At 36.3% G+C, this 25,878-nt stretch overlaps 1 protein-coding gene across 4 annotated transcripts; it reads left to right on the top strand.

Moving 5' to 3' along the window:
• The first annotated feature begins 58 nt into the window (after window positions 1-58).
• Window positions 59-25,231, top strand: LOC109071480 (rab GTPase-binding effector protein 1-like). Of its 4 annotated transcripts, none has more exons than XM_042756954.1 (19): window positions 59-216; window positions 3,382-3,510; window positions 4,215-4,418; window positions 8,201-8,361; window positions 8,510-8,629; window positions 9,996-10,131; window positions 11,471-11,649; window positions 12,923-13,033; window positions 13,555-14,013; window positions 15,433-15,537; window positions 15,651-15,767; window positions 16,107-16,205; window positions 16,632-16,772; window positions 18,928-19,117; window positions 20,118-20,129; window positions 21,623-21,678; window positions 21,976-22,074; window positions 22,376-22,492; window positions 22,902-25,231. In XM_042756954.1, exons 1-19 carry the CDS (start codon window positions 171-173, stop codon window positions 23,001-23,003), a joined length of 2,583 nt encoding a protein of 860 aa, XP_042612888.1. In that variant the 5' UTR covers window positions 59-170; the 3' UTR covers window positions 23,004-25,231. The 4 variants fall into 4 exon arrangements, with proteins under 4 accessions (XP_042612888.1, XP_042612890.1, XP_042612887.1 ...); XM_042756953.1 differs by having other exon boundaries at window positions 61-216; window positions 3,379-3,510; XM_042756956.1 differs by lacking the exon at window positions 20,118-20,129.
• Window positions 25,232-25,878: the final 647 nt, after the last annotated feature.

Here is a 25,878-nt window from a genome sequence, read left to right as displayed (position 1 = left end):
AAAGTCTTTCTGCGTTCATCATGAATTACAGAAATTAGCTCCGCCCATTCGGTGCGCGCATGCGTATTATTTCTACAATGACGTTGCTCAGTGTCTAGTAGCCTGTTCTGCTGGGCGCTCCTCGCTTTCCTTCAGTGAGCCGCTTTATAAAAACTCAGCTCCGGGAAACCATGGCCGAGCAGGCCTCGGGATCCTCCCGGCCGCCTCCACATGACGGTAAGCGTTTTTCACCACAAGGAGAGCTTTATCGTACTGGTTTAGCTGTGCTCGTTGTAGGCCTGCGGCCTGTTCGTGCACGGATTAGCAAGCACCAGTCAACCGGCTGAAAGCGAACTTTGCCTATTTACGAAAACACTCATATGATGCTTTCATGCTCGATATGTGTCGACGCTTCTGAGAGAGCGCTTCTTGCACAAAGCGCTGTCTCTGCTGGTCTACAGGTACACAGACGCGTGTTTATATGGTCAACATGATGATGACAGCTGGACTGACAGGACAGACAGGGGTTTGCTTTTATATATTTGAAGTAATTTGTTATTATGTCTGCTTGTTCTCGTTTGTAATGTTGTTCAGGTGATGACGTCATTCGCATGCATCTACACTTATACAGTGTTTTGATGCACATATTGATTTTAGCCATGCGTTGATGTATATGCCACATAAGCACTACCATGCACTAGCAAAAAGTGTTATTTTCTTTTCTACTTTTTTTTTGTGAAAGTCTTATTGTATCTTTATAATACTATGGTAAATGTTGCAGGTGTACTCTAAACATTTTGAGCATAATATGAGCAGAATGTTTGCTTGAACAATATTAAAGACCCAGTTTACGACTGGATGTACCGATAGGGGATTCAAAAGAAAAAAAAGTTCTATGATGTCATATATTTTCTTTGTTTGTTGTGTAGATAGTAATTACGCCTCTGCAGTGTATTAAAGGAATAGTTCACCAAAAAAATGAAATTTTGCTGAAACTTCACTTACCTTCAGGCCAGAAGATGTAGATGAGATTGTTTCTTCATCTGAACAGTTACATCACTCCACAGTGAATGGGTGCCATCAGAATGAGGGTTGTGGATTATTGTGATATTTTTAATCAAGTAATCCACAGTCCAACTCCACTCCAAAAGCTGTTTATTTGTAAAAACAAAAAAACACAAATCCATTAATAAGCCATTGTTGTGTGTGTGTGTGTGTGTGTGTGTGTGTGTGTTTTAAACTTTAAACAGTTGCTTCTGGACAAAATACATAATAATCCATAATCCGTAATAATGCCTCCTTCAGTGAAAAAGTCCATCCAGCGTTTCTGTATTTGGTTGTGTTGTGAGAATTTGCAGCGTGTGTGTTGTCAAACAGATTAATTTGCATGTGTGTTTTCACAGCTGTCTCGTCCTTCACAGTTTTCACTAAACAGTGCTTGATCTGAGTTAATTTCTCTCCTGATTCAGACAAGACTGCCTTTTCACTGGAGAAAGCAATATTATAGAGGACTCTATTTTAGCCATAACCAATGATTTGAAGTTAAAATGTTGTTATTGATATGATATTTATTTTCTTTTTTCTCCCTGCTATACTTTAATTGTTGTACTGGAGTCTTGTGTATTATCGTGACGTTTTTATCAGTTGTTTGGACTCTCATTCTGACGGCACCCATTCACTGCAGAGGATCCACTGGTGAGCAACTGATGTAATGCTACATTTCTCCACATCTGTTTAGATGAAGAAACAAACTCATCTACATTTGACACGGCCTGATGATGAGCAAATTTTCTTTTTTTTTGTTTGTGTGAAGTATTCCTTTAATATTGTCAGGTATGACTCAAATGACATTTAATGGAAACAATTATTTTCATTTAAGTCTCTATGCACATGCTGCTTCGATCCCGTTGAGCTACATTTTTGGTGTAGGTTAAGTTCAGATAAATAGCCATCTGTCATCCCTGAAGGCCTGTGGTTGCTGTGGGTGTAGTCTCTTTTACAGATCTAACAGACACTTGCTGCACTTTGTACTGCACATTTGTTCGTAAAAACATGTATTTAGGCCTAATTAAAGTAAAACCCAACAATAGAGATGTATGAGTTGTCCTGACATATTCGGGGTTGACTGACCTATGTGTTTAAATAAAGCTTTGTTCACATCACCTGTGGCTCTGATTAAATCAAGCATCTGTGCTAAAGCAGTAAAAAGACCAAAACATCATCTTATTCATATAGTCATTTCTATTATATTTGTTTTTTCCCCGAAGTAATTAAATTCTAAGCAGTCAAATGTCATGGGGTTCATAATAGTTGTAGTCTTTGGTTGCTGATCATGGAGTTTAACACATGTTTGAAGGAAAAATAGATATTTTATAACAGTTGAAAAGCCTCCCTACTGCTCCAAACCTCAGTGAAGAAGTCAAAGTAGTTTTGTAAAGGTCCAAAGAGAAAAAGAGGTCTGTGACATGTTTGATTAGTGAATGAGAAAGCAAGTTGTCCCAAATAAAATTCCCAACATGTGAACTCCAAAGAATGTCAGCTGTCTTTTAATTATTCATTGCAGTTTGAAATTAGTACAAATACAACTCAAAAGTTTGAATATTTAAAAAAATATATATATTTTCATTCAGCAAGGATGCATTAATTGAATAAAAGTGACATTAAAGACATTTATATTATATTTTATAATATTATATCTATTTATACATCTATAAATTTTATAAAAAAAGAAAAATGCTGATCTTTTCTTTATCAAGAATCCTGAAAAAAAAAAACAATGAAAGAACACACAAATTTAAACATAGAGAATAATAAGGATGTTTCTTGAGCAGTAAAGAGAATGATTTCTGAAGGATCATGTGACACTGAAGACTGAAGTAATGGCTGCTGAAACTTTTTTTCATGTGACGTGAGCATGTGACAGCGTTTGCTATCACGGGAATTAATTACATTTTAAAATGTATTCAACAGAAAACAGCTATTTTAAATTGTAATAATATATAATAATTAATTACACTATTATAATTGACCAAGGATGGTAGTGTGTCTTCAAACGATAAAAATAACTAAATTATTTAAATAAATTAATACAATAAAATAATAATAATAATAATAGTTCATTTACAAAAAAATGTAAAGGAAAAAAATTAAACCAAGAGAGAGACACTTTCAGTGCACTGGCACAACACTTCTATTATTTAGCCAAGCAAGTATGATCATCTCAGTCTCCCAACAAATCCCCCCCAAAAAAAATTCAATCATTTTTTTGTGTCCCATCAAGCCTCATGCATTATTTACATCCATTTTACTTCGGAGTGTAAAGAGCCAAAGTGCCTTTCCGAGGTTGGAGGTGTGGATTTTTGTGAATGTGTGGCATTGATGGATGTATTATTGCTCCAGCAGGGGTTCTGCAGCAGCTCGCGGCCGAGCAAGAGCAGGATCGAACCGACTTCCTGAAGCTCAAACAACAGCTGGAGATGGAGTTCAACCAGAAGCGGGCCAAATTTAAGGAACTCTATCTGTCTAAAGAAGGTCGGTCTAATATATTGTTTAAAATATCTGCTGATGGACCACTGAGATACAAAAAGAATTTTTTTTGTTTATTTAAAATATTTGTTTTTAGATTTGCTTGCTTTGTTTGTTTTTAGATTGTTTTTATTTTAGTTTTTTTTATTTGTGTTTGTATAGTTTATTTGTTTGTTTTTTTGTTGGTTTTTATTTTTTGTTTATTTATATTTTTTTTTTGGTGAATGTATGAAGTTAGTTCTTGAGTTTACATAGGTGTCCTAGCAGAGGTGTTAAAGAGAAAACTAATTCTTTCAGTTCTCATTCTTTCAATAGATGTGTAATGCATCCATAACACATTGTGCATGGATGCACACATAAATACAGTAGACTGAACAACAAACAAACAGTTCAGCCGTCATCATAGATCTTTATTTCGTAGTGAATCTGTCCTGGGGCAGGACTTTTCTAACAGTGTTAGCAGGGATCTGAACACAAGGCTCTATTTACACTTAATGCAAATGTCTTTAGCAAATTGGTTGATCTGATCACAAGTAGAATAATAATGAATAGTAATGAATATGGGTGCAAACAGATTCCAATTATTAGTCAAGTTAAAACGTCATAATGAGGACATGCTGTAATAGTGAAACTGATGCTAGTGGCCTAACGGAACTGAAGCTGTCAGTTCCTCCACATAAACCTATGTTCTTGTCCTGTAAACATCTCAGAGGAGCTGAAGAGGCAGGCTGCTATACTTGACAAGGCTCAGGCAGAGCTGAGCAGTGTGCAGACGCAGCTGGCCGAGGCTAAAGCAGAGATGGAGAACATTAAAGCGGTGGCCACCGTCTCTGAGAACACAAAGCAGGAAGCCATCGACCAGGTCAAGCAGCAGTGGCAGGAGGAGGTGGCGTCACTGCAGGCTATTATGAAAGGTAATAAGATACTGATTATTTTCATGTTAAAGTGTCTGATAACCGATACGCTGAACCACTTTTTATTTATTGTTCTATTTCTGCTGTTTGAAACAGTAACCAAATCATTCATCACTATCCTGAAGGTGACTGAACTGCTGTACGACAAGACTAATACTGCTTTGAGTAATAATCCATAGTGAAATACATTTTGCAAGCAGCAAATTAACCCTCTGAGATCTAGGGGGTTTTGGGGGCCTGGGGAAGTTTTGACATGCCCTGACTTTTGTGCTTTTTTTCAGTTGCTTCTAAACATATACATGGCTAAAGTCTGAAAACACTGTATGTTTTTGAGAAAACATTTATGCGTGGTTAGTGAAAAACTAAAATTTTGAAATCACTGAAATAAGGTCATAAAACAAATACACAACATTTGCTCACAAGACTGTCAAACCTGGAGCTTGTAGCCTAGAATTTTTGCTTCAAAATGATGTGAAAATCATCTTGTTTACTCACTCACAAAAAAAAAAAAACAATAGACTGATTTAAATTGACACTTTTTGTTTGTAAAGGGAATATGCGAGTAGGCATCAACTATCATGAATATTTGTGTGATTCACACCTGAGAAGACAAAGACCCACATAATGAGCTGCATAATGAGCCTTTCAGCCAGGTGTGTGACTTAGAGGGAAGAGTTACAAGAAAGAATGTGAGGACAAAATAAATGTATACATTTTTGTTTTTAGTTTATTTAGAATATATTTAATTATCCCACAAAATAACTTGAGATTCACTTGCAAGTGCAGTTAAACAGTTTATCAAAGCTGACTTCCAAAGCTGAATTTTTAGCATCATTACTCCAGTCACACAATCCTTCAGAAATCCTTCTAATATTCTGATTTGCTACTCAAAAAAACAACAACAACAAAAAAAACATTTATTGTTGTTATTATCATCATTATTATTATTATTATTAGTGTTGAAAAGAGCTGAGAATATTTTTTTCAGGTTTTTTTGATAAATTGAAAGAACAGCATTGTTTGTAACATTTATCATATTAATCGTTTTTATTTATCATCACGTGTGTGCTAAAGAAAAGTTTAAATTTCTATATATACTGACTCCAAGCTTTTGAATGTTATAGTGTATATTGTTAAACTTGGAGTAAGACTGGATGCTAAAAATTTTGCTTTGATCACAGGAATAAATTAAATTGTAAAATATATTCAAATAGAAAGCAGTTATTTTAAATAGTAAAAATATTCAACAATATTACTGCTTTAGCAAACTGGTATTGACTGGTATTGTGTAATGTTGAAATATATAAATGAACATCACAACTAGCATTTCCAAAGTGTATATTGTTTATGAGCTCTTAAACTAAATGATAAACTGCATTATTAACATTATTGTGATGGTCACTGATACTAGTAGTACAGTAGAACATTTAGATGATGTAAATGAAACTTCATAATGTTTCACTTGATTATACATTTAGTCAGGAATTATAGTCTGGAAAAAGTCTAACTAGTAAAATGTGTACACATTATGTGAAACCTAATACAAGTATATAATAATAATAAAAAAAGACTTACTCACTTTAAAAATCTCTGCTTAATAATTTTCATCATTCCAAAACTCAAATCCTGAGGTAATCCTCAGCGCATCTTCTTGGGGTGAATTTCTTATTCCTCTCAGCGCGAAGCAAACAGTAAAATAAAAAATAAAAAACTTGAACAGTCTCACGCTTAGTTTTCTGTGGTATGGGTGTTTACAAGCTGCGAGCTTCACGTGGAGCATTAAAATATCAATAGCGCGTGGGTGTGGTCACGGTCGCATTAGATACAATTAAGGGAGACGTGAAAGATGGACATCGCATTGTTTTCATATGGATTACTTTACACAGAATATTTGTTTTTGGTAGCACTTGCTTAGTTTAAAAGTAGACATGTCAAGCTTTCTATAGATGTCTCATGTCTCTGTGTTGAGTATTCACTGAGTTACAATTCATTTTAATGACGTGTTTCTAAATAAAGATCACTGCAGACCAAGGCTCCAGACAGTGCACCTTGTTTGTTTTCTTTATTTTATAAATGCACAAAGTGTTATTATGTGTGGATACAAATAAAAGTAGACCCTTTACAGATTTGATTGATGTATTGCTCTTATCTGTACGATCAAACCTGAAATTGTAATTTAAGTTCTTTTCAGGGTTATCAGGAGAAGATGCCTCATAACGCGTATACGTGGGGATCAACTCCAGAGGGTTAAAGATAGCACCCTTCCAGCCAATTTATTTTATTTTTTATGGAAGATTTTTCTTTCAAATAGGTGCTGTTCTTTTTAAAGTGTTATTTAGAATTATTAATATGCTATTATAGTTTTTATTATTATTTTTTGCACATTTTTAGTCATTTTTGTTTATAGATGACCGATATGGTTTTTTGGGGGGCCGATACCGATATTAGGGAGTAAAAAAAAAACTGATACCAATATATCGGCCGATATTCTTTGTGTAGGCTATATTATAGTACAGTATAGTCAAAAGTTTGGACACACTTCCCATTCGTATGTCCAAACTTTTGACTGGTACTGTATAAAGAATACAGTATATATCCTACATAAACAGAATATATATACATAAACACATTTTTTGCAATGATAACTCAAATGTGGTGATCATACACTTATAATGATGCGACAAATACAGGCCTATATAGTGGAGGGAGGGTTTTTAACAATAAACTTTATTATTCAAAATGAGTCTGACATCAGTGCACTTAAATGGTTTGTTTACCCAAAAATTTAAATTAAGCTGTGTTTTACTCACCCCCAAGGCATGCTAGGTGTATATTCTTCTTTCAGACTAATCCAGTCAGAGTTGGATAAAAAAAAAAGTGTCTCACATGGCTCCAGGGGGTGAACAAAGGCCTCCTGTAGCAAATCCATGCGTTTTTGTAAGAAAAATATCCATATTCAAAACGTAAAAATTCGGCCGATAATATTGGCTAAACAGTATATCGGTCGGGCTCTAATTTTGTTACGTAAATTTGTTTTTTTTTTATATGTTTTTCTTAATGTTACTATTTTTTCAGTTCTAGCTTTAATTCAGTTTTAGTTTTTATTTATTTCCAGTTAATAAATTTATTTATGTTAATTAGCTGCGAGGACAACATTATTTTTTTTTATTAATTTTTTCAATTAACAAAATTGTTTTTAATAGTTTTAAAAAACAAAATCTTTACCATTACATGAATAAATTATATTTTAAAATATATTAAGTTATTTTAAATTGTAATAATATTTCACAGCATTACTTTTTTAACTGTATTTTTGATCAGATAGATACAGTCTTGGTGATCATAAGAGTATGTTTTTAGTTATGTGCCTGTATACAGTTTTGAGAGGTGTTAGTTTTTTTTTTTTTTTTTTTTGGCCATTTATCGGTAAACCTAATATTTAAGCACTGCTGAAAATGCCAATAATCAGTCTGTCTCCAGTAAAATGTGTTAAATGCACTTCACTCATGTTGGTCGCTGAATGTATTTTTATATTAGCCAATATATTTAATAAAGGAACATTCAAGGAACACATGATGTGTAGAGACAGAAGTCTGCAGTGCGACTGTGAGTTAAGATTCAGTGTAAGCCTTGTTAAATCGTAAATGGCATTAATGAACCCTATCCGGGCAGGGAAGGATTAGCAAGATTTCTTGATTTTGATCTCTGCCCATGAATGTAAATTGTGTTTTTTGAGGCTTTCCGTTTGATGCATAAATCCTTATCTTGACGTGCATGTTCAGATGCAGAGCGGGAAGTTAAGTTGCAGTTCCAGCAGAAGTTGGAGCAGGAGCGCGCTCAGTGGGCACAGTACCGCGACGGGGTGGAGCGAGAGATAGCTGAGCTCCGCCGCCGTCTCTCTGAGGGACAGGAGGAGGAGAATTTAGAGAACGAGATGAAGAAGGTCAGATTTGCTTTTTGATGTGACTACTTTTTAGCCTTTTACTACCCTGAACTGTGAAAAAGAATGCACAGCAGCTTTCTCTGAATCGAGTGTTTGCATCATGTTGGTACTGGGTGTGTTTAGCGAGCTTGGGTTTGTATTAATCTAGGCTCAGGAGGATGCAGAGAAGCTACGCTCGGTGGTGATGCCAATGGAGAGTGAGATTGCAGCACTGAAGGCCAAACTGTCAAGCTCAGAAGATCGAGTTAAGGAACTCGAGGGAGCGAAGGTTAGATGTGCATCAAAAAAGTGGAACTGAGAGCCACACTGTTTTGTTCAGAGATATTATTAGATGTGACTCATTTCTATGTCATTTCATTCCTTTCATGTGGTTATCATGACCTCATGAATAGGCAAATTTTCACACCTGGACGAAAGAATCATGGGTGTATACTGCCGAGTAAAGGCAAAAGACCGTAAATTTGTTTTGGCTGAAAATGAGTAATTGATACTTTTGAGATATTCAAGATCTCCTTTATCATTTGGATAAGTATCTTGAGTCAATTTTTTTGTTTTTTTCCCCCAGAGAAAATAATGGGTTTTCTCAATAGTAACTTCTAAAAGCTCGGGAGAAACCAAGGCAGAACACTGTACTGTAATGCTCAAATTGAGTTACGGTGCTCTGCCTTTGTTTCAATATGAAGTTACTGTGCTGGTCTGGAGTTAGACAGTATTCTGCCTATTCTGTTCATTAAAGTCTGCTGCATTTAAATTACGGTGTAGCTTGTGTTATTTCATACATCGCATTCACGATTAAATCCATATCCTACATTTTCTTGTAATCCGATAAAATTCATGGAAGTGAACGTCATCGAAGATGTTAAATCCACAAGCATTCTAAGCATTATGTCTTGCATCCTATACGTAGCCTATGTCTTGCATCCTTTAACGTTAGAGAACATTGCAAATAAATTGGTTGCAAAATGGTATCTACTCACGTTTAACTTTTTATCTGATTGTTATGATTAGAAAAAAAAAATTAAAGCAGTCACATTACTGTATGTTATAGCCTATGAAACAGCTGTAATCACTAGATGGTGATCAGCAACCAAATATTGTATATAATGTGGCCGTTACTGCCTTTGGCCTAATTGGCGTGACTTCTCACTTTTTGCCGACAATGCAAAGGCAGAGTACAGTAACTTCAAAATAGGAGTAAAAATCAAATTTTTTATGTAGATAATTTTCATTACTAAAACATCTAACTGCCAGAAATCCAGTGTCCTACCTATAATTAATTTGTCTGGACAAATAAAAATCTCAGTTTCACACTCTAGCGAGTTAAGGTCTTTTGCCTTTGTAGGGCAGTATGTGTATAAGTATAAAATTACAGCCGTTAGTTATGATTGTGATTGTGATATTGTTTTGGCTCTAGGAATGAGTAATAAATCAGCTGAGTCTTGTAAAAGCTGGTAGAAGTCAATGATCCAGCAGTCATCTCAGTCAGTAGTAAAGATGAAAGTCTGCCAGTTTAAAATGTTCATTTTGAATCAGCTATGTGACACTGAAGTGTAAAGCTTGTGTGAAAGCCTCTGTTTATGGATTTTTTAATCATTAAAAACAAAGTTTGAAACATGTGCTTGGTTAATTCCCAGGTGAAGGACCTCAATCACGTCCTGGAGGCTGAGAAATCCTGCCGAACAGACTTGGAGATGTATGTTGCTGTCCTCAACACCCAGAAATCTGTCCTTCAAGAGGACGCAGAAAAACTTAGGAAAGAACTACATGAAGGTATGTGACCAAAACACTGTTATGCAAACATTTTAGTTTTTTTTTTTTTTTTTTTTGTTACACTGTAATTTTACATTTACATCTTATTTTGGTTGATTGGTTGGTAATTTGTGTTTGCCCCATGCTATGTATAGTTTAATTTATTTATTTTCTTTACTCACTTTTAACAGCAAAGTAGAGCATATGTCCAAGCAGGCATTGATATAAGATACAGTTTATATATGATAAATGTTTTTTTCTTCTTCTTCTTCTATCGTTTAGGGTTATTTTGGGCTTTATATATGTATATTTGTTTCATAAAGAAGTTATTACTTGTATTCAGCAAGGCTGCATTAAGATGATAAGAAGTGACAGTAAAGACATTTAAAATGTTACAAAATTTCTATTTCAAACAAGAGATGTTCTTTTGAACTTCCTTTGTCAAAAAATTCATTAAAGGTTCATTAAAAATGTCCAGTTAAAAAGCATAACTATTATCAACATTCATAATAATAAGAAACGTTTCTTAAGCACCAAATCAGCATATTAGAATTATTTTTGAAGGGTCATGTGACACTTAAGCCTGGAGTAATGGCTGCTCTAAATTCAGCTTTCAGGAATAAATTACATGTTAAACTACATTTTAAAATTTATTCAAATAGAAAACATTTATTTTAAATGTTATTCTTTATATATTTTAAATTGCAACGTAATTAAATGTTTCACAATATTACCATTTTTTTCATTTCTTTTCTTTTTTTTTTTTTTTTTACATTTATCTTACCGATCCAAAAATTTTGAACAGATAATATGTAGTCATAACACTTAACAATAGCTTTGTATTAGTTATTGACAAGCATTGCAGTTTGCACTGTACTATACCTTAGTGTCAAATCAGGAAGTGCATACAGGATGTTTTTTTTTGCATTCAGAAACAGAACGCAAGGTCTCAAGACATGTTTTTAAACTTAAACTATTTTTAACTAGACATTTTAATTAGGTGTCAGTCGCACAAAAAAAAAGAACAAATGCATCCTGTGTGAACACTCCCCTACATGGCAGCATGCCTTTTTCATCAACTTATATAGTAATAAGCTCAATTCAAATGTAAAATGTAGTTTATTCGTTATAAGGTTAGATGCATTAGTGTGTGCTGATGGTGTTTTACATACATTTTGATCAGGTGTCAAAAAATAGTTTTTTTACATTCACACAGTATTTTTCGCTTGCCACTGTGAGAGAAATGCTCGTACTGAAGAGCTGTGATAGGCTAGAGGCCTTTATATCCCATTCTGAGTACATAGTCAGTTGATTTCAGTCGACAGTTGACGCCCAGTTTGACTCGTGGCTTATCTTCCAGTGGTTCACCTGCTGGAGTTGGAGCGACAGCAGCACAATCAGCTGAAACACACTTGGCACCGTGCCAACGATCAGTTCCTGGAGTCACAGCGGCTGCTGATGCAAGACATGCAGCGCATTGAGAGCGTTCTGTCCTCCGAGCAGCTGCGGCAGGTGGAGGAGATGAAGAAGAGGGATCAGGTACTTCTGTTGTTTAATGGACTGGAAGCATTAATTAAATCAGTTCTAAAGCTCAGACTAAAAGCAATTCTCAATTGAGGTTGTTTAATAAGTATAAAAGATCTGGTTGTTTGCACTGTGTCCTAACCAGACATGAAGCAACAACTTCCAGCATTAAGTTTTTTTTTTTTTTTTTCCTTTTCTTCTGGTCTTACTAAAAGCTAAAATGCTTCATGAAGCTCTGAAAACCCCTTTGCCAGTCAGAACATTTTTGTTTAACACACAACAATATGGAGCAGGAGTTCAGACTAAAGAAACTATGTATTACCCATAAACATTTTAAATATATTACAACATATAGAGTATGTCTAGAAACAATAGATCAATGTTTGAATCGTTATCTATAGATCAGTAGGGCTGTTGATTAATTAAAAAATAAATGAATCCGAGATTCAGCGTTTCAGAAAATGCATGTGTCTACATTACATTTACAGTGATCTTATATCAGAAATGAATATTTGTTGTTTATATTATTATATGTTTATAAAAGTTACAGAACATTAAAAATAGTATAACAAATAGTAATAATAGTATAATAGTTTAAGTTATTATAGTATGAGTTTTAAATTGAATTGAACTTAAAACAATATTCACATAAACCTATTGTAATAAAAGTCATATTTACCTGTGCCTTTTTATGTAGTGTTTGGTGATGTTTCAGTGAGACTTTAATTTATCCCCACTCTAAAGTTTTTTTTTCTTCTTCTTCTTCTTTTTCTGCATTGAAATAGTTAAAACAATCAATTTCAGTATTTTCATGTGAGAGTTGATCCTGTTGATATAGCGTCAGTTATTTATTTTTTTACTAATTTTATAAATCATGGCTGAAGACCTTTTCTCCAGACTGCACTAATTTATCTCTACATTTTGTTAATTGTTTTGATATTATTTAACTTGGTTCAGATAAGTATTTCTGATCAGTTAAAATAGTTTACATATTAGAGATAATTATTGAATTTTTTTTTGCAAAACTTTTGTTAGATAAATGAAATTCCTTTTTCGACTGACATGAATTTGTTGTTATTGTCAAATTCCAATTCAGCATCCTGTGGGGTGTCAGTTCACTTCAAATTTAATTTTATGAATCGAAAGGGAGCCAATTCTTAAATTCTGAATATAGGCCAGCACTGCATGTAAGAGAGTATTTATCACTTGTAGCATTATCGTCTTGCACCTTGTTAGGACACCTGGTTAGTCTTGTGCTTACTGTACATTTATGCAAATGTTTGTCCAGGAAGAAGATGAGAAGGAAAGACTGAGCCAGGCTAATGAGGCCAGTGAGGATGATGGGACAGAGCATGCAGAAGCAGTGGAGGACTCTCTGCTCGGACTCTCCATAGAAGAGGTTTTTTTTTTTTCCAGAAATTCTCTATTGTCTTTTTTCTGGATATATGATTTAATACAAATTACTATCAAAAATGGTTGTAATCAAAGGTGACCAAACAATAAGAATGTAAATAATCTTTCAAAGGCAATCAAATTAAAATATAACAATTCCTTTTATTTTTTGGCAAACAAAGTGCTGCCCAACAGAGTTTTTTTGTTAAATGAAAAAATATCCTCATATCTCAATGTGATCATGTGGTTGCAGCCCAACCTTTGATTTATTCATCCTTAATTTGCCAAATGTCACAACATTCTGCATGATACCATTTTTTTATGACTGGACTTTCTGCAGTGCAGAAATGATAGCTGAATGCTGTGCTGAAATATTGTTTGTATAATGTTACAGAAGAATGATTGATCATCATTACTTGGGTTGTAAATAGGATTTCAGTTAATTGTTAACTTATAATCAACAATGTTGACTCTAACGTTACCTTATATGTTAAGCATCTTGTTTTCTTTTTCTCATTTTGATCTCAGTCCCACCTCAGCCAGAGCATCCATAGCTCTTTACACTCTCTGGACGCAGACACCCCGAGTCGTCTGGATGCCTCTGACCCTTATAAGGATGGGCTTCGGAGGGTGCAGTCCACTGACAGCCTGGGTTCTTCAGGAGGGGTCCTACAGTCTCACGGGCTGGGCGGACAAAACAACAAGGCCAAGTCAGCCAGCCAGCTGGACGAGTCAGACTTTGGTCCTCTAGTGGGGGCAGACTGTGGGGGCTTTGACAGTATGGACACCTCCTCCATGTCATCCCTCCAGCCGGGACACTTTCTCCTCACCAAGGACCAGGAGAAGGCCATTACGGCCATGACCCCAGAGCAGGAGGAAACTGCATCACTCCTGTCCAGCATCTCTCATATTGCCGATACAGCTTACCTTCCTCCGTCTGGCAACCGATTGGTCAGCGAGAGCGAGTGGAATCTGCTGCAGCAAGAGGTCAGATAGTAGATGCTTTTTAGGGGGTGATATCTCTATTTTAGTCTCTATTTTATTCTCTATTTTGTTTTCTTTACTGTTGAACCCAGCTAAACAGTAGCTTTGTCAGTGAAAATACAGTATGTTGTGATCTAAAACGAGTTCTGGTTATGTTTGGAGTGGCATACTATCATAGTATTTATACTGTGTTAAGTAAGGATTTTTTTAAATCCACTAACTTCATGAATGATCTACCACATTTGCTTTTATACGGCCATTAGAAGCCTACAGTGCAACCATTGTCCAATTCCATGAACAAATGACTCTTCTGAGCATTTGTTTTTAGGGAAACACAAACATCCAGTGCAACCAGTTGGTAGTTCAGTTTCCAAACAAATGAATCTTTTGAGCTGGTTCTATTTAGTAAATCAGAAACAAAAGCCCCTTTCACACTGCGATTCCGGCAAATACACGGGTAATGTGTCCCGGCATTTGTACCCGGGTCGCTAGATTTTGCACTTTCACACTGCCAGTGATTACCCAGAATATGTGCGTGCGTTCACACACAACCCGTAAAGGTCCCGTAATGACAAGTGATATCAGGGTGTGACGTGTAATGTACGAGTTGAAAACGCTAGGCACGTTAACTTTCACTGAAGCTGGTGAACGATCTCAGCTTCAGCACGGAAAGTAAGGAACTAACTGATCTCTGCTTCGTTACAGTTTGCACATATTTTTTCGTCGCGAACGTTGATCTGCCTTCAAAACACCCGCTAAAAGAGTCGCGCGATAACGCGCGTCATCACTACGACACGGCATTAGTTCTGGCTTTTGTTCACACAGCGCTCGTTCCGGGACTGAACCCGGCAATGTTACTAGGTCCCTGACCCGGGTTCAATCCCGGAATCAATCCCGGGACGTGTTTGCTTTCACACAGAAGTCGACCCGGCAATGTTCCGGCAATTTGACGGATCCGACGTGCAGTGTAAAAGGGGCTTAAGTGTAACCATAGCCAGTTCATTTAAGCTATGAAGTTCGAATCAGTGTAATGAATCCCTAACTGAATCAGTCAGAGGTTGCTGAATCAACTTCTGACTCACTGAACTGTAAGTTGCCATTGCTTCCACTAATGTCCATTTCAAAATGAAGTTTTATGAAACTTACTGACTGATGGTCCCTCACTGCATAAACAGATTTCTGTTGGAAATACAGGGTACTGTATCCCACAATGCAATGCACATTCCGTTTGCATTCTAATGAATGATTTGGATCATTTTATTTTTGTTTGAAAACCAGACACTGCTTGTTTAAATGTAATGTAACAAGGTCATGTGACAACAGCGTAGCGTCCAGTTTTGAAATGAATCAGCAATGAGCGGGGATCTTAAATATGCTTTAATAACACTTTTTGTGTTTGTTTTTGGTCTGGTTTCACCCCAGTTGAAGAACGCTGGAAGGAAGTTGGGGCGGCGATGTGATATGTGCTCTAATTATGAGAAACAGCTGCAGGTCATTCAGGGACAAGAGGCCGAGACACGAGATCAGGTTTTTTTTTTTTTTATGCTGCTAAAGTCACGTACAAGACCCATAATGAAATGATTCAAAATGACATTCTGTAGTATTGTTATAAGGTGAACTTCCTTTGTTGGTGCCTTCAGGTTAAAAAGCTTCAGGCCATGTTGCGGCAGGCGAACGATCAGCTGGAGCGGACAATGAATGAGAGGCAGGAGTTTGAGGACTCTGTCAAACAGGCCAGTGAGGAAACTACTGCCAAGGTAAAGCTCATCCCTCTGATGGATTTAGTGAAGCACAAATCTGTTGGATGGGATTGCACACATGCAAATTGGAGCATCATATACAGTGAGGAAAGTGCAGTAATTGTTCATCTTTATAATTTTTTCTCACATCAGCAAGAAAAGGGTTATGTTTTAACCCCTAAGGAAGCATACTAACCAAAATGGAAACTTTTTGATGCCTGGTTAGGCAGCTCACCAGGAATAAGAACACAGCCACAGTGTCTTCACAGTATTTTTCACAAAAGTGAAGAATGTGCGGAGTGCTCTGAATGTTACTCTTCTTCCAAGTCAAATGATTTTCATTTGTCTGGTGCACAGATCTCAGAGTTGAAGCAGAAAGTTCAGGAGTCTGAGTCTCTCGTAAGCACTCTCCAACAGGCCTTCAGCCAGGCCAAGAGGAACACCCAGGAACAGATGGTATGACCAAATACACACACTCTTACACAATAACATTCACTTGGTTTAAATCTAGTCCTGTTTTGAATTTCTTCATGTCTGTGTGATTTGTACTACTGCGTAAAAGTGTCTTTTGGCATTTAGTGTTCACGCTTTCTGGACTTTCTTGAGGCACATCTGTTTCAGATCTAAACTTGCACTATTAAAGACGCTGTTGTGACACGATACCCTAAATAAATCACCTTTGAAAGGTTTCTGTCGGTTAGTTATTACCTAAGGAATGCTTTGTGAATCTCTCAGGGTCACTGAAATTTTCGTTGGCAGATTTCTTTAAAAATCCTCTTTTATGATAGTTTGTTTTCCACTTTACTTGGAAATATGCTTTTGTGGCTTCCAGAGGGTTTAGTAGGCTAAGTGGTGTGTGTGTGTATGTGTGTGTGTGTTCAGGCTGTGCTGCTACAGTCCAGAGAGCAGGTGACTGAAGAGCTGAACAGACTGCAGAGAGATAATGAGAGTCTTCAGGGTAAACACAGACTTCACATGACGCTGCAGCAGCAAGAGGACTTTCACATGCCCGCCACTGTACAGGTACTACAGCACATATGTGAGATGCACCTTCTGTTCGGGTTCCACTGCATTTCATCTAGCTGTTTTTAACATGTCTTGAATGCACCCTGTTTGATTGGTCCCCCTACTTTAGCAGCATAGTAAGAAAATGTCAAAAATGACAGTAATTCTGCAGAAGAGGCTGTTATTTAATCATGGTTGGAGCTGTTGTTGAGACACTCTGAGGAAGGCATTGTTGGTTGAAAAGCATCAGTGTGCATTTATTTTTATATAAGTGTTGGCCCCCTTCCTGATTTATTTTTTTTTGTTTGTCACACTTTGTTTCAGATCATCAAACAAATGTAAATATTAGTCAGAGATAACACAAGTGAACACAACATGCAGTTTTTAAATGAAGGTTTTTATTATTAAGGGAAAACAAAATCCAAAACTACATGGCCCTGTGTGAAAAATTGTTTGCCCCCCTGTTAAAACTGTGGTTTATCACACCTGAGTTCAATTTCTCTAGCCACACCCAGGCCTGATTACTGCCACACCTGTCTGCAATCAAGAAATCTCTTAAATAGGACCTGCCTGACAAAGTGAAGTAGACCAAAAGATCCTCAAAAGCTAGACATCATGCCGAGATCCAGAAATTCAGAAACAAATGAGAAAGAAAGTAATTGAGATCTATCAGTCTGGAAAAGGTTATAAAGCCATTTCTAATGCTTTGGGACTCCAGGCCTCACTTGCCTCAGTTAAGGTCAGTGTTCATGACTCCACCATAAGAAAGAGACTGGGCAAAAATGGTCTGCATGGCAGAGTTCCAAGACGAAAACCACTGCTGAGCAAAAAGAACATAAAGGCTCGTCTCAGTTTTGCCAGAAAACATCTTGATCATACCCAAGACTCTTGGGAAAATACTCTGTGGACTAACGAGACAAAAGTTTAACTTTTTGGAAGGTGTGTGTCCCATTACGTCTGGCGTAAAAGCAACACCACATTTCAGAAAAAGATAATCATACCAAGAGTAAAATATGGTGGTGGTAGTGTGATGGTCTGGGGCTGTTTTCTGCTTCAGGACCTGGAAGACTTGCTGTGATTAATGGAAACATAAATCCTGAAGGAGAATGTCCGGCCATCTGCTCGTGACCTCAAGCTGAAGCGAACTTGGGTTCTGCAACAGGACAATGATCCAAAACACACCAGCAAGTCCAACCTCTGCATGGCTGAAGAAAAAAAAAAAATGAAGACTTTGGAGTGGCCTAGTCAAAGTCCTGACTTGAATCCTATTGAGATGCTGTAGCATGACCTTAAAAAGGCGGTTCATGCTCGAAAACCCTCCAGTGTGGCTGAATTACAACAATTCTGCATAGATGAGTGGACCAAAATTCCTCCACAGCGCTGTAACAGACTCACTGCAAGTTATCGCAAACGCTTGACTGCAGTTGTTGCTGCTAAGGGTGGCCCAACCAGTTATTAGGTTTAGGGGGCAAACTATTTTCGACACAGGGCCATGTAGTTTTGGATTTTGTTTTCCCTTAACAATAAAAACTTTGATTTAAAAACTACATGGTGTTCACTTGTGTTATCTTTTACTAATATTTAAATTTGTTTGATGATCTGAAACATTAAAGTGTGACAAAAATGAATAAATGTATATATCTGCACACTGATTTATATTAAATTAAATTATATATTCTATATTCAGGATGAGCAAATGGGAAATTGATCAGATCTTAGAAAATTATGAAAAAAGGGAAATTAATAATAAAATCTTAGAAAATGAGAAAATTAATAAAATCTTTAAAACAGAATTCAAAATAAAATTGATATAATCTTGGAAAATTGTGAAAGGAAAATTCATAAAAAAAAAATCAGAAATTAAAAAAATCTTAGAAATCGATAGGAAGACAGGAAAATTGCTAAATAAAATCTTAGAAAATTATGTAAAACTTGGTTCTTTTGTTTGTGCAATAGTGCAAACTATTTAAGTGATTTAAAAAAATATATATATACTTACCCCTAATCAAAAATTGTGGAAATTGACTGTGTAAAATGATGTAGCAACTTGTGCATTAATATAAAATTCAACTGATATGCTGACATGTCACAGAAATTGTGTATTTTACTGCTAAGCTCATCCAATCAGATTATAGAGTCTAAAATATTTGTTTTTTAATATTTTGCCACCTAGGAGCTTCAGAAGCTGGTGTTGCAGTACAGGGAGGACATTGTTTCTGCGCGCACAGCAGCAGAGCATTTGGAGGAGAAGCTGAAGGCTGAAATTCTGTTCTTGAAGGAGCAGATTCAGGCAGAGCAGTGTCTCAAAGAGAATCTGGAGGACACTCTACAGCTGGAGATAGAGGGCTGTAAAGAAGAGATCGGTGAGTGGATTGCAGATATCAGTTGATTTGGATAGTCAAAGAAAGCTAACGGTTGAGCGCCATGAGGGCTTATGAGAGGGTTCCTCAAATTCGGTCCTGCAGCGTTTAGCTCAAACCCTGATCAAACTCACTCACCTGTGATTTTCTAGGATTCCTTGATGAGCTTGCTCAGGTGTGTTTGATTAGGGTCGGAGCTAAACTCTGCAGGACACTGGCCCTCCAGGACAAGATTTGAGGAACTGCTGTATGGGCTGCACAGTTAATTGAAAAATATAAAGTACTAGTACTTAATATGTGTGTGTGTTTTTATCTATTAAGTACTAGTACTTTATATTTTTTGTGTGTGTATTATTTATTAATTTATTCATATATTAACTTAGGTTGAACGTCCAATCAAAGACATCTATGGTCACATCGGTAACAATTAAGTTTTAAGCAACTGATCCACTGACATCTTTTTCAGTTCAATATATTTATATAATAAAATGATATGATGCAAAAAAAAAATTGCACTGAAGTGGGACTTCATCTATCAATTTCCTATTTAAAAGAAAAAAATATGATTTATTTTGCCAGTTCATTAATAAAGCATTTCATTCACTAGATGATTGAAAATTCATGGTTATGCTATAATAAAGAAACCTTTTCAGGTTGAATTTCAAGCCAAAATAAGTACATTATGAAAGGGCTCCATGATAGAGGATTGTTCATACCGCCCACCCTTACCTCGAGTGATCAAAAGCTTCGCTCAGCAGCACTGAATGTTTACACTGGCTTACATTGACGCTTTGAAATACGAGTCTTTAGCAGTTTGGAAAAATGTAAACAAATCCAACTTCTAATCCAAAATACAAAACTGATTAAACTCAATGAAGGTTGTGTGAAAGTCCTTCAATCAGAGGAATGCACACATTTATCTACTTATCTACCTCTCATGGTTTGCATTTCAATACTGTCTTTTTCTCCTTCACTTCTCTCTGCATTGGTGACTTGTGTTCAGACATCCTGGAAGGTATGAATCCCTGCCTGACTTTGTGTTTGTCTAGGTCGTGTCTGTCTATGGTGGCACCACCAACGCTGTCATAACACCCCCCTAAACCCATTAGCACTGTGTGTACAGAACCTGCTCTCTCACATCCACATCACTTTAGCTGTGTACTATACTAATACTAATGTCTTCACATGATGTTGGGTTCAGCTCAGTGAAATTAAACTTGGAATTTGGGCAAAACAATTAATCTTTAAAGGGATACTCCACCCCAAAATGAAAAGTTTGTCATTAATCACTTACCCCCACGTTGTTCCAAAACCATAAAAGCTTTGTTTGTCTTCGGAACACAATTTAAGATTTTTGGATGAAAACCGGGAGGCCTGTGACTGTCCCATAGACTGAGTAAATAAGTATCAAGGTCCATAAAAGGTATGAAAGCCATCGTCAGAATACTCCATCTGCCATCAGACGTGCAACAAAAATTACATAAAACTACGAGAACACTTTTTGTAAGCGAAGAAAACAAAAATAACGACTTAATTCAACAATTCCTTTGTTGATGGTCCCCTCTGTCTCTCTCCATATCACCGTATGCTGCTTATGCCCTTCTGTGTCATCCGTGCCACAAGGACACTGTAATTTACTTGCCATTCTATGGGACAGTCACAGGCCTCCCGGTTTTCATCCAAAATATCTTAAATTGTGTTCCGAAGAAGAACAAAGCTTTTACGGGTTTGGAACGACATGGGGGTAAGTGATTAATGACAAAATTTTCACTTTGGGGTGGAGTATCCCTTTAAGTAATGCTACTTAAATGTTAATAATAATTTACACTAAAAACCCCTACCCCTAAAAAAACCCTAATTTATACACTAATTAAGTCAAAGACATGGTGATAAATGACAGTACTTAACTAAAAATTTCCCTACCTAAAAAAAATACAACACATTTAATTAACAAAGTTTTATTTCCTCAAATCGCTCAGCTGAAAAGCTGCACACAATTTTTTTTTTTTTTTTTTTAAAGCTACTCTATAGGGCTTTGTTACTTGTTAAAGTAATTGAAAATCCTACACTGTTTTGAAACAGTACATCAGCTGTTTGAATAATGTAGTATCAGCTACATATCTTTCAGTTAGTTAGTTAGTCCCCAGCACTGCTCAATAAAAACCGTGATACTGCTGTAAGCATTCTTTAGGTGACAGGGTGCAGATACATTAGTCCAAGCTTGAGGAGATGGAAATATTAGCTTAAACATTCATAAAAGCACACCCTCAACTGTTTACTTGTAATTTCCAAGTCATGTTGAATTCATTGTCAAGTCACAGTTTTTCAATTTTCATTCTGGCTCAGTCAGCAGCACTAACACAGATCTTCGAGCGAATGATTCCTCTTGTTACCGAGGAGAACGCTTGCCTTGTTAGGGTTAGGGTGCACTGACTTTGTGTCTGACTAATGCAAAACACAGCAATAGCATGTGACCATGCTTTTTGTTTTATGTCTTCCAACCTATAGCATCTTTTTCCAGCTTGAAAACAGAACTGGAACGAGTGAAGAGTGAGAAGGAGCAGGTAGGGCAGATGTTCAAGGCAGACTGCTGATTTTTATTACCTTTTGGCTTGAATGTCACAAAACCAGTCAAGAACCTTTTTTTTTTTTTTTTTTTTGCAGAATAGTATTTGAGAAGTGCATTTTTCTTAATAATGTATTAAATAATGTTTTGCATGGTATTTATGCATAATATCAGTATTTTTCTCACAATAGTAGTAGTTATAATAGGAGTATTTTTCCTACAGTATTTTTAATCATTATAATTTTTTGTTGTTGTTGTCTGTACTTGTTGAGCAATCTGCTGATTTTTACAACAGCTGGAGAGCAGCTTGGCAGAGAAGAGCCAGATGCTGGAGAGCGTCCAGGGCCTGAAGAACAGTCTGGAGGAACAGCTGAAAAACGCCCTCGGCAGCAAGGTCTGAACCCCCATGTGATCACTGCGCTCTGCCTTCACACTAGACTTCTGCATGCTGATCTTTGAGTTATGTTTCTCATAACTCATTGCAAAGTTCAGAGTCTACTCTGTTTCCTGTGCATGTGATGGGTCATTCGATAAGATAAGAAGGATTCTTAGACCATACAAACAGCAGTATCAGATTTGCATCAAACAAAAGATTGCATGTTCGTTTTAATTAATATAATCCTGTATTATAAAGTAAAGTGAAACCCTTATTTACAAAAAAATAAAAAATAAAGATATATGTGTGTGTGTTGTAGAGTGCTTTGGAGACTCAGGTGTTTGAAGAGAAAGATAAGGCACAGAGACTTCAGACAGAGCTGGATGTCAGCGAGCAGGTCCAGAGAGATTTCGTCAAACTGTCCCAGACCCTTCAGGTACACACAGCTCACTAGTAGAACATGAAGGACTGCTTGAGGCACAACACAGCATGTCATAGCAGCTTTTCTTTTCTTCTCCTAGCGAGTCATTCAGTCATATGACTTGAGACAAAATCACACTACTTTGTTGATGCTAGAAATCTAGGAATTTCTAGGTGCTTTTGTCTCACTAAATAAAAAAAAAAAGTAATCAACCTCAAGTGAGTGTATGTTTTTAATGAAAAGGAGTGTCAATGTAAAATGATTTTAAACATGCATAAATTGTTAAATCATTTATAAAATATTTTTAATCTATTTATTTGTCCAGTTTGGTTCAAAGGTGATATTATTTTCTTACATTTTCATTAACGTGTAACACACACACACTCATACAGCTGAAGATACAATGTTGTTGTTCTCCCTTCAGGTGCAAATGGAGCGTATCCGGCAGGCAGACTCATTAGAGAGGATCCGTGCCATCCTCAACGGCACCAACCTAACAGACATCAGCCAGCTTCCTGAGACATGATGTCACTTCCTCCTTAACATGCACAGAAACACACGCGCGCACACACACACCACCTGGACCCCAGATCTTCAGCCTGACTCCATCAAGATGAACCGAATCGAGCGAGGAAGACTTGATCCTGCAGGTCATGGTGAACACTACTGATTTCTACTACTGCTATCCAGCTTGTCCATGCCTTCGCGAGAGCACCAAGACTCCCGGCTCGATTTGAGTGAAGGGTTTGTGTCTTATAATGCAGTTCTCCACTGCGGATGCTGCGAGGAGCTGCTGGTCTTTCAACAAACGCTGCTTTTGTTCGTCATTCAATTCAGGAAATGAGAAAATGGATCCGTGAAAATCAAATAACGTGACTTTTTCCCATTCCCAGACCCTACCAAAGTTCCTGTCTCTTCCACCCATCTTCTCTTCCTTCCTCATCTTTCCATCTGCTAAGCTAGCAGCAGTGACCTATGAAGGAAACGGACACTTCTGAAGTGTTTTGTACATACTTGTATACAGATTATTTGTGTATATTGCGTTAGTTAAGTTAATACACAAGACTGTGATTCCCTTCTTGACCCGCCTCCTACATTTTCACAAGCGACACTGTGTTTTTGTTTTCCTCGTCCGCCAGTCATTTCACTGGGATGTAATTACTAGCTGCGTCGTATCTCTTTTTTTCCTCAACAGCCTTTTTCTTAGACCCTCCAAATCCTCCACAGTCCATGCTATTTTTGTTTTTTTCCCACTTTCTGGCAATTTAACAAAATTGATGTCCTTTGCTTGAAGTTAATGCTACTTTTGTTGGAACTGATTGGTGTTTTTGCGTATTTTTCTGTGTAAGAATGTTTTTCTTTTTTTTTTCAGAAGGATATTGCAAACACATCTGCTGATTTTTAGTTGACTTCTGGTTTGATTTTGACATGCGCTTGATTTGTGTCAAGAATACGGCAACAGCACTTACACTGACCGAGTTTTACCCATCGTTCTGCTGTTTGTATATTAATGAAAGCACACTATGTTTATGATTTATTGTGATGTCCTTTGGGACTAAAGGGCATCTTCTGTACCATGTTAAAGGGTACAATAGTCTCTGTCTGTCTTATGTGTGGCGTAAACAGAAAAGCGCATGGGATTCGCAGAACCAAAGTTGATCATGTTGACCTTAAATTCTCAAAGCAGCATAATTGGATAGTTTAAATCATAATCATAATGAGAAAAGGGCAAACATGGAAAGGGCTTATGGTTTTAAATCATTTTCTGGTTCACTTTAAAACAATGGTTGCCAGACGATGTTACTCAACTGCAGAAAACAAGTGCGTCTTGATTTATATTCAGTCAAATATTCATCTAAATGCCAATAATTCAGTTTTTTTTTTTAGAAGACCAAAAGTGGCATGTGATTATGGCATGGTCTTTTTAAAATAAAGCAAAAATAGTTCAGGCTGTAGACTTAACCTATGACTAAAGAATGAAAATTGGCTGAAAATTTGAAAAACCGGATAGTTAAAGCCATGTACATGCATGTTGAACATTGTCTGCTAATTTTGTAATGAAAAGAGCAAGAGTTGTCAGAGTTAATGAAAATCTTAATTCAGTCAAAATATTCCATATATTAAAATTTGCAGCTTGATGAATACATTGAATTGTTTCCTGAGCAAATCCAACCTCTTTATCAACTACATCTGACGAGTACACAGAACTTTAACAACGCTACTATAGTATGACCAGTGCTGCTGTTGTGATCTGATGAGGATGATGATGATGATGAAGCTCTCCTATGTGAATATGTCCATTATATTATGACCAGGTGTGTCGTGGTGTTGTTTGATTTTATTATCTGTAAGTTGCACTTCATTTTCACATTGCAAACACACGTAAGCTTCATGTAATCGTAACTTCAATGGCTTCACTTCAGTGGTTTTGACATCAGAATATTTTAAGAACTACATTTTTCTTTAGCAGACACTGCTTGAACTCTAATAACTGATGTGGGGCAAGGAGACTAGCGTTTTTAATGAAACTTGTTTTAAATCGACTTTTCTCCTGTCAGTATAATTTATAATTCATGACAGTCATTTGTATTGGGTTTGTGAAGAGTGATAGTTCAGATACTTTCACAATAACAACGGATATGTTTCTGTTCTTTGCATGCTGTGTTGCAAATGCAGAAGCCCTTGCAGATTTATATACTGTACTGTGTACATATCCCTGTACATATCTATATAATAAAACAATCTGAAAGTTAAGTTTTATGTGGAGTTGTAGTCAGTAGATGATCCATTTCCCTTTTTCACCCCCTTCCCAAGATCTTATTAATCTCGTCAACATGTATAATAAGTTTAAGACTTTGGTTAAACATCGTTTTTAACGCATTTGATGTTTTAATAATTTCCAACACATAAATGTGAGTCATCCATTGATAAATCAAAATTGACATAAATCGAAATTGAGAAGAATGTTGGAATTATGGCAGTCACAATTATGAAGTAAAAAGTAAATTGGCAGTAATGAGGAAAAAGTTCAAATTGACAAGCCAAAACAGAAAAAAAAGTTTGTCAATATTATAAAAAAGTCATTGTTATTAGTCAAAAGTGAAAAAGACAAATTATGAGACGAAAAGTCAAAATTGACAGTCAAAATTATGAGCTGACTTAATGGCAGGTAAAATTGACTAATCAAAAGACAAAAAATTACTTTTTATGAATGAGTGTCAAGTTGTCATAACTGACTTTTTATCTCATAATAACTTTGACAGTCAAAATTATGAAATAAAGAGTCAAATGACAGTCATAACTGAGATGGTGGAACAGACATAGGCTGGAATTATGAGGGGAAAAGAAGTTAAAATTGTGAGATCATAATGAGAAATAAAGTGAAAATTGACAGTCCAAAA

This window comes from Cyprinus carpio, chromosome A5, assembly GCF_018340385.1.
Source record: "Cyprinus carpio isolate SPL01 chromosome A5, ASM1834038v1, whole genome shotgun sequence".
In the NCBI taxonomy this organism is placed as follows: Eukaryota; Metazoa; Chordata; class Actinopteri; order Cypriniformes; family Cyprinidae; genus Cyprinus; species Cyprinus carpio.
This window is presented reverse-complemented; position numbering and strand designations above follow the sequence as displayed.

Bases quoted from the DNA above. Each gene is read 5' to 3' on its own strand.
- LOC109071480 (XM_042756953.1), top strand. From the start codon at position 171: ATGGCCGAGCAGGCCTCGGGATCCTCCCGGCCGCCTCCACATGACG. The intron at 13,034-13,554 runs GTTTTTTTTTTT...TTTTGATCTCAG, and splicing joins TCGGACTCTCCATAGAAGAG to TCCCACCTCAGCCAGAGCAT. The intron at 22,075-22,375 runs GTCTGAACCCCC...TGTGTGTTGTAG, and splicing joins AAAACGCCCTCGGCAGCAAG to AGTGCTTTGGAGACTCAGGT.